This window comes from Salvia splendens, chromosome 11 (genome assembly GCF_004379255.2).
Source record: "Salvia splendens isolate huo1 chromosome 11, SspV2, whole genome shotgun sequence".
Taxonomy (NCBI): Eukaryota; Viridiplantae; Streptophyta; class Magnoliopsida; order Lamiales; family Lamiaceae; genus Salvia; species Salvia splendens.
This window is the reverse complement of record NC_056042.1, coordinates 11250501-11256835: the sequence shown is the minus strand read 5'-3', so window position 1 is coordinate 11256835 and position 6335 is coordinate 11250501. Positions and strand designations below refer to the sequence as shown.

The 6335-nt window shown below is 49.1% G+C and overlaps 1 protein-coding gene across 1 annotated transcript; it reads right to left on the bottom strand.

Annotated features, from left to right (window-relative positions):
• Positions 1-526: 526 nt before the first annotated feature.
• LOC121754429 lies at positions 527-3655 on the bottom strand. The gene has a single exon (XM_042149790.1). It carries the CDS (start codon positions 3653-3655, stop codon positions 527-529), a length of 3129 nt encoding a protein of 1042 aa, XP_042005724.1.
• Between the last annotated feature and the right edge of the window lie 2680 nt (positions 3656-6335).

Sequence of the window (6335 nt, the reverse complement as noted above, 5' to 3'; positions counted from 1 at the left end):
TTTGAGTAGAGTACTTTGTGGTCTGGCATACTACGCACGATTCGACGAAACGGCGAATCTCCTTCTTCATATTCGGCCAGTAGAACTCGGCGGTTACCCTACGGAGAGTTCGCTCAAAGCCCGGATGCCCCGCCGATTGAGAACAATGGTATTCGGTGAGTATCGGCGTGCGAGCGGAAGATCGAGAACCCACAAAAATGCGCCTCTTATAGTAGACCAACCCGTCCACGCATGATAGGTGCGGCGGTGCGTGGCCCTCCTTTATCTTCTTGGTCAGTTCGCGCATCTCCGGATACGAGGCTGTCTCGCGCCGGAGCAGGTCAATCAAATGCGGGATTGGGCTTGCGGCCGCTGCTAAAAGGACCCCGTCGTCCCGCGCATTCCCCAGGTCCACACCCCCTCCCTCGTGTGGTGGGCCGTCGTCGGATGGGTCTGCGCGGCGTGACAGTGCATCTGCCGCGCGGTTGGACGTCCCCTTTTTGTACTCTATTTTAAACTTGTACCCCATTAATTTCCGCACATAGAGCTACTGGTCTGGGGTTTGAACGACCTGCTGTAGTAATTCCTTCAAGCTCTTTTGGTCACTTCGAATAACGAATTCCCGCCCCAAGAGATACTGTCGCCATTTTTGTACCGCTTCCACAATGGCGTACAATTCCTTGTGATACGTAGACGCCACCCGACGTCGAGGGCCCAATTTCTTGCTAAAAAATGCGATGGGGTGGCTATCCTGCAACAATACTGCCCCGATGCCCAGATCAGAGGCGTCGGTCTCGACGCAGAACTGGCGGTCGAAGTCGGGCAGTCGCAACACCGGGGCTGATGTCATTGCCGTCTTTAAGTTTCCAAAACTCTCCTCAGCCTCCGGAGACCAATGGAAGGAATCTTTCTTGAGCAGCTCGGTTAACGGAGCTGCAATCATCGCATAACCAGCAATAAAGCGACGGTAGTACCCCGTCAGACCCAAAAACCCCCTGAGCTGCTTGACCGACGTGGGTGTAGGCCAGGCTGTCATTGCGGAAATTTTACTCGGGTCGGCTTTAAGGAGGCCCCCGCTGATCAAATGGCCCAAATATTCCACCGTGGTGCTGCAAAACGAACACTTCGATAGCTTCACAAAGAAGTTGTTCGTCTGTAATACGGCAAGCACCTCGGTCAAGTGTTGTCCGTGCGTCTCGACCGACGGGCTGTAGACTAAAATGTCATCGAAGAAGACGATGACAAATTTCCGAAGCATTGGTTGAAAAATAGCATTCATAGCCGCCTGAAACGTCGAGGGTGCATTCGTAAGGCCGAAGGGCATGACCAAAAACTCAAAGTGGCCATCATGAGTGCGGAAGGCCGTTTTGAAGATGTCTGCGTCATGCATTCTAATTTGATGGTACCCCGAACGGAGGTCTAGTTTAGTGAAAATCCGAGCCTTGCCCAGCTCGTCAAAGAGTTCGTCTGCCGTCGGGATCGGAAATTGATCCGGGACCGTGGCGCTGTTCAAAGCCCGGTAATCGATGCAAAATCGAAATGTCCCGTCCTTCTTCCTGATGAGTAGTACTGGGGACGAGAACGAACTGTTGCTCCGCTGAATAATGCCCTGCTCAAGCATGTCCCTAACCTGTCGTTCAATTTCATTCTTCTGAAAGTAAGGATAGCGGTAAGGCCTCACGTTGACGGGTTTCGTGCCAGGCAACAAATGGACACGATGATCGAAGGGCCGTTTGGGAGGCATTCCCGCCGGCAGGCTAAAAACCGGTTTGAATTGTGTGAGGGCCTCCACTATACCCGGCGGCAGACCCGCCGGAAACTCCTCGGCCGCAGTGTGCTCCGGTTGAGCGGTTTCCGTGTCTAGTAACAATAATTCGAAGATGTCGTGCCCCTTCTCTGCCGGCACTAACGAAGCGAAGAGTTGAAGAGGAACGCGGCGGGGTGGGGGCAATATACCCTTCAGCACGACCCGTTGATCCCCGTGTGAGAATGTCAGCTTCTTATCCGCGAAATCTGCCGTGATTGGCCCCAAGGACTCGAGCCAGTCCATCCCCAAAATAACGTCCGGGCCATGCACCGGCAGAATGTGTAAATCCACCAAAAATGTTGTACCCTGTATTTCCAACTTCGTCTGCTTTGAAATGTGCGTGCAAAGCAGGGCCTCGCCATTCCCCACAATCACTCTGAATGGTCGAATAGGGGAAATCGGCAGGTGTAAACCCTGCGCGATCTGTGGGTGTAGGAAATCCCGATCGCTTCCCGTAACGATCAAAATGCTCACTTCCCGGTCCTGTATGGTCCCTATCACGTTCAATGGGCGCGATCTACGACCCCCATACATAGCGTGGACGTGGGCTACCTCTGTGATCTCGTACGCCTCAGTTGGCACATGCTCCAAATCCTCGTCCTCCACATCGATCGGGTCATCGGCATAACAGAGCAGCCGCTGTTTACAAACATGCCCCACGACCCACTTATCCGGGCAGAAATAGCAGAGGCCCAGTTTTGCCCGTTCTGCCTTCTCAGCCTGGGACACCCGGATTTGAGGTGTGCGAGGGGGGTTGGGAACGCGTCCAGGGCCTGTCTGCTGAGGCTGGCCGCCAGCGTTCGGAGGTGGCGGCTGGGTGGGGCTCGGTGTCGGCTGATTGCGCATCTCGCGAGGTTGCCATGGCCGACGAGATGTCTGCTGGGGCTGTTGGTGATCGTAGTGAGTATCGGCCAGTTCCAAGGCCAAAGCCATCGCTGCAGCGAGGGACGACGGCCGATGCAGACGCAACCTCTCTTGCATATCCGGTTTTAAACCCCCCACGAACAGAGTGAAGAGCTGCCTCTCCGGAACGCCCTGAACTCGGTTGAGGTATCTCTCAAACGTATCATGATATTCGATTACCGACCCGGTCTGTGTCAATTTGGCAATTAGACCAAAGTAGTCTTGAAAACTTTGTCTGTCAAAACGATGGCGTACATCCTCCAAGAACTCCTGCCACGTGACAAATTCATTGTTCGCGCAATAGTTAAAGACCCACTCCGATGCGGGGGGATCAAACAACATGACCGCATAGTGTAAGCGCTGCGCGTCTGGCATCATAAGGTGATTAAAATAAAATTGGACTCGCGATACCCAATTGGTCGCGTCTGAGCCATCGAATCGTGGCGCCGCCATCTTCACCCTGTCGGATTTGTCAAACGATGCCTCACGCGAACTGAAGCGTTGGGGGGGGTCCCAACAGGACGGTGGGCGGTCAAATGACTGATTGAAACTGTTAAACCTCGAACGGGTAGAATCAACCCCCGATGTATCCCAACTAACTGCCGCACGTCGAGGCCTATGCCCTCGGTCCCATGGCCTCTTGCCCCTAACGTCCACATCCTCATACTCCTCCCAATCGTCTTGTCGCGACGGGGGTTCGACCTCGCGTGAGGGAGGCGCTTCAAGATTCTCAAACCTCCGGTCCGTCTCATCCCTCCACACGTCTAATTTATCAAAACGATCCAACAAGCGGTCCAATTTATTGTTAACCGGATCTCCCTGCTGAACATCCTCTCCCTGTCTCGTCTCAAATTCCAACTCATCAAGCGGATGGTGGCTAAACCCCCCAGCCTCCCGACGAGCCGACGGTTGGCCCCGGCGAGATGAACCCCACCCCGACCGACCGTAGTTGTTGTAGCGTCTCATAGAGTTCAAGTGAAAGCACCAGATGTTAAGGCTTCTCTCCCTTAACGGCAACCGACGACTCCTCCCGTCGTCCCCGAACGTCCGGCGCCCTTAACAGAGGGTCGGCGGAATCTCTCCCGAAGCAGCTGTGCGCGAGATCTCTCGTCGGGCAGCGTGAATTCGAGTATTTCTTGATAGTTAAAGCAACGTCAAGTAGGGCAATCAAAATCTTATATCTCTCGAATGAAAAATATGGCCCTATTTATAATCTATAGACCCTAGGTTTGATTCGACCTAATCCTACATCGGGAAAGAATCAACAAGAAAACCCGACGGAGCTTATAATTACGCTCGACGCAAAACAAAAATAAAAAATAAAAATATTCCAAAAATACTACTAGGTTCGACTAATATCAAAAATAAAAGAAGAGAAAATATGGAAAGATCTATTTGGCAACGTAGTTGCCGAATCTGCTCGGAGGTTTCACATTCCTCATCGGCCTTGTCCTCGCAATGGATGCATCCTCCTGGACTCTCGCGTCGCGCCTATCCGCGGCCCTCCTTATACTCTGCTCCCCGTCCGGCTCACGCTGAGACGGTGCTTCAGCCGGGGTTACTCCCTGTTCCACAATCGGCTCCTGCCTTACTCCCTGTTCCACGATCGGTTCATGCCGAGGCTGCTGTATAGCTGGGGTCGTATCATTATGTCATGCCGTATTTTATGTTTTGAATTGCCTATCTGATTGTCTACTAGGATAATGTCCTACTAGACTTGATGGTTAACGAATTCGGGTCTGACTAGGGAGTGAGTCCCTACTCAGACTAGTGCACTGATGGGGATCGTGAGCCGTCCTTTGTGGTCGGCCGGTCCAGTGAACGAGTTTGTGGCCACATTCTCGTTTCACATGATGGTTCAGATATGGTACATGATGGAGGATGACGATGATGTTTGCATGCGCATGCACCTTTTTATGGAAATGATTTTAGTGTTTCTCGGCATTTTTAAAGTAAAACCCGAGTTTCACTCAACGGTGGCTTGACATAACTTTATTGATGAAATGTATTTTGGGCATGAGTTCACTGAGTGCACCAAGTACTCAGCCCCTGCATATGTTTTCCCTATGTGCAGGTTGAGCGTGGACGGGAGACGGAGGATGTTGAGCATTTGGACAAAGACGGGATTCAATAAACGTTCCGGTTACTATTGTGTCTTCATACATAGTAGTAGCTAACTCTCAATTGCTTCCGCTACGTCAAGTTTTTTTTTAGCTCCCATGTTTTCTTTATTCTGTTGAACTATGTTTCCCACGAACTTTGTGATTCGTGATTTCAGACTATAATTGGTAATAAAGTTTATCTTTTGATCTACATATCGTACCCCTTGATTGTTTCCCCCTTCTTCCCCGCTTCTTTTTTTCCCCCATTAGTCGCGATCCACCGTGCTTTCTATCCTTAGGAAGTGCGGTCGTGACAGAATGGTATCAAAGCCATTTTCCTTCCGCTCTGGACCGAGAGTCTTTTATTTAACCTAGTCTAGACTCGTTTCGCTAGACTAAAAGAGTATTCATTGAAGGCTCAACATTCCGTCTCGCCGCGCTCAACGAAAGAGAAGGTAAAATGTTTTAAAATGAGTAATGTTTATGCAATTGATGTTGGACGTGATAATGAATGGAGTATGATTGATAATGTTATGAGATGAGCAAATTTCGGGACGAAATTTCTGTTAAGGTGGATAGATTGTAACGCCCGTACTTTTTAAGTACTAAATGTTACAACGGGCTATCTTAATCTTTGTTGGAAATGGGAACGAAGAAATTAATTAAAGTTTTCCGTGAACTTTAATTAATAAAAAGACATGCGAGAATGTAAAGTATATACACTTGGGCTTCTCAAATAAAGTTGGAGTCCAAATGTTTTTATGGCTTTGGGCCATAACAATCGAAAAAAAAAAGTCCAACAAATAAATAAAATTATAGCTCTGCAACTAAATGAGCCTAAACAATTTAATTAAAGTTGTGGGAGATGTTTTGAGCCCAATTTCTTCATAGAACTCCTTGCAAGCCCAAGCTTCTTCCTTCTCCTCCCTAGAACGCCAACTCTTGAGTTTCCAAGGTGAACTTCCACCTTCCACCTTCCTCATTCAAGTCTGCAAAAAATTAAGAGTCACACAAACTAAATTCGATGTTCATTTATCTCCTCTCCTACCCTTTCGCTTCAACATTTTCGAGCAAAATCACAGAGAGAGCCGAGAGAGTGAGAGTAGAAGAAATTGCTGCCTTTTTTGTTTCAATCTCACACAAGTCAAGGTAATTTCTTTCACCAACTCATAGCTCAAGCAAATCAATTCTAGTCCAGTTTCAAAACTTTTGTTCAATCTTTGACAGAAACAATCTGCCAAGCCAAGGAGTTTATCCCTCTCGGCCCTACCAATTTCCACGACCGAAAAGAAGGTATAATTTCCTTTCCAATTTCAAGTCATGATTTTTAGCATCTTGTTCATCATACATCACTCCCACACTTGACATGATAAATATTCAATCAATAACCCAACATCAATCGAATTGAACCCCACGACTGTTAATCGGAAAAAAAATGCGAAAGAAGATAACTTTGTAATGAGAACTTATCTTGCGGGTCGAATCGGGATAGTTCGGGTTCGTTTCACGGTGTTCCGGGGCTGTTCGGGGCTGCTGGGACAGCA

Excerpts from the sequence above, each read along its gene's own strand:
- LOC121754429 (XM_042149790.1), bottom strand. The coding sequence starts at position 3,655 with ATGAGACGCTACAACAACTACGGTCGGTCGGGGTGGGGTTCATCTCGC.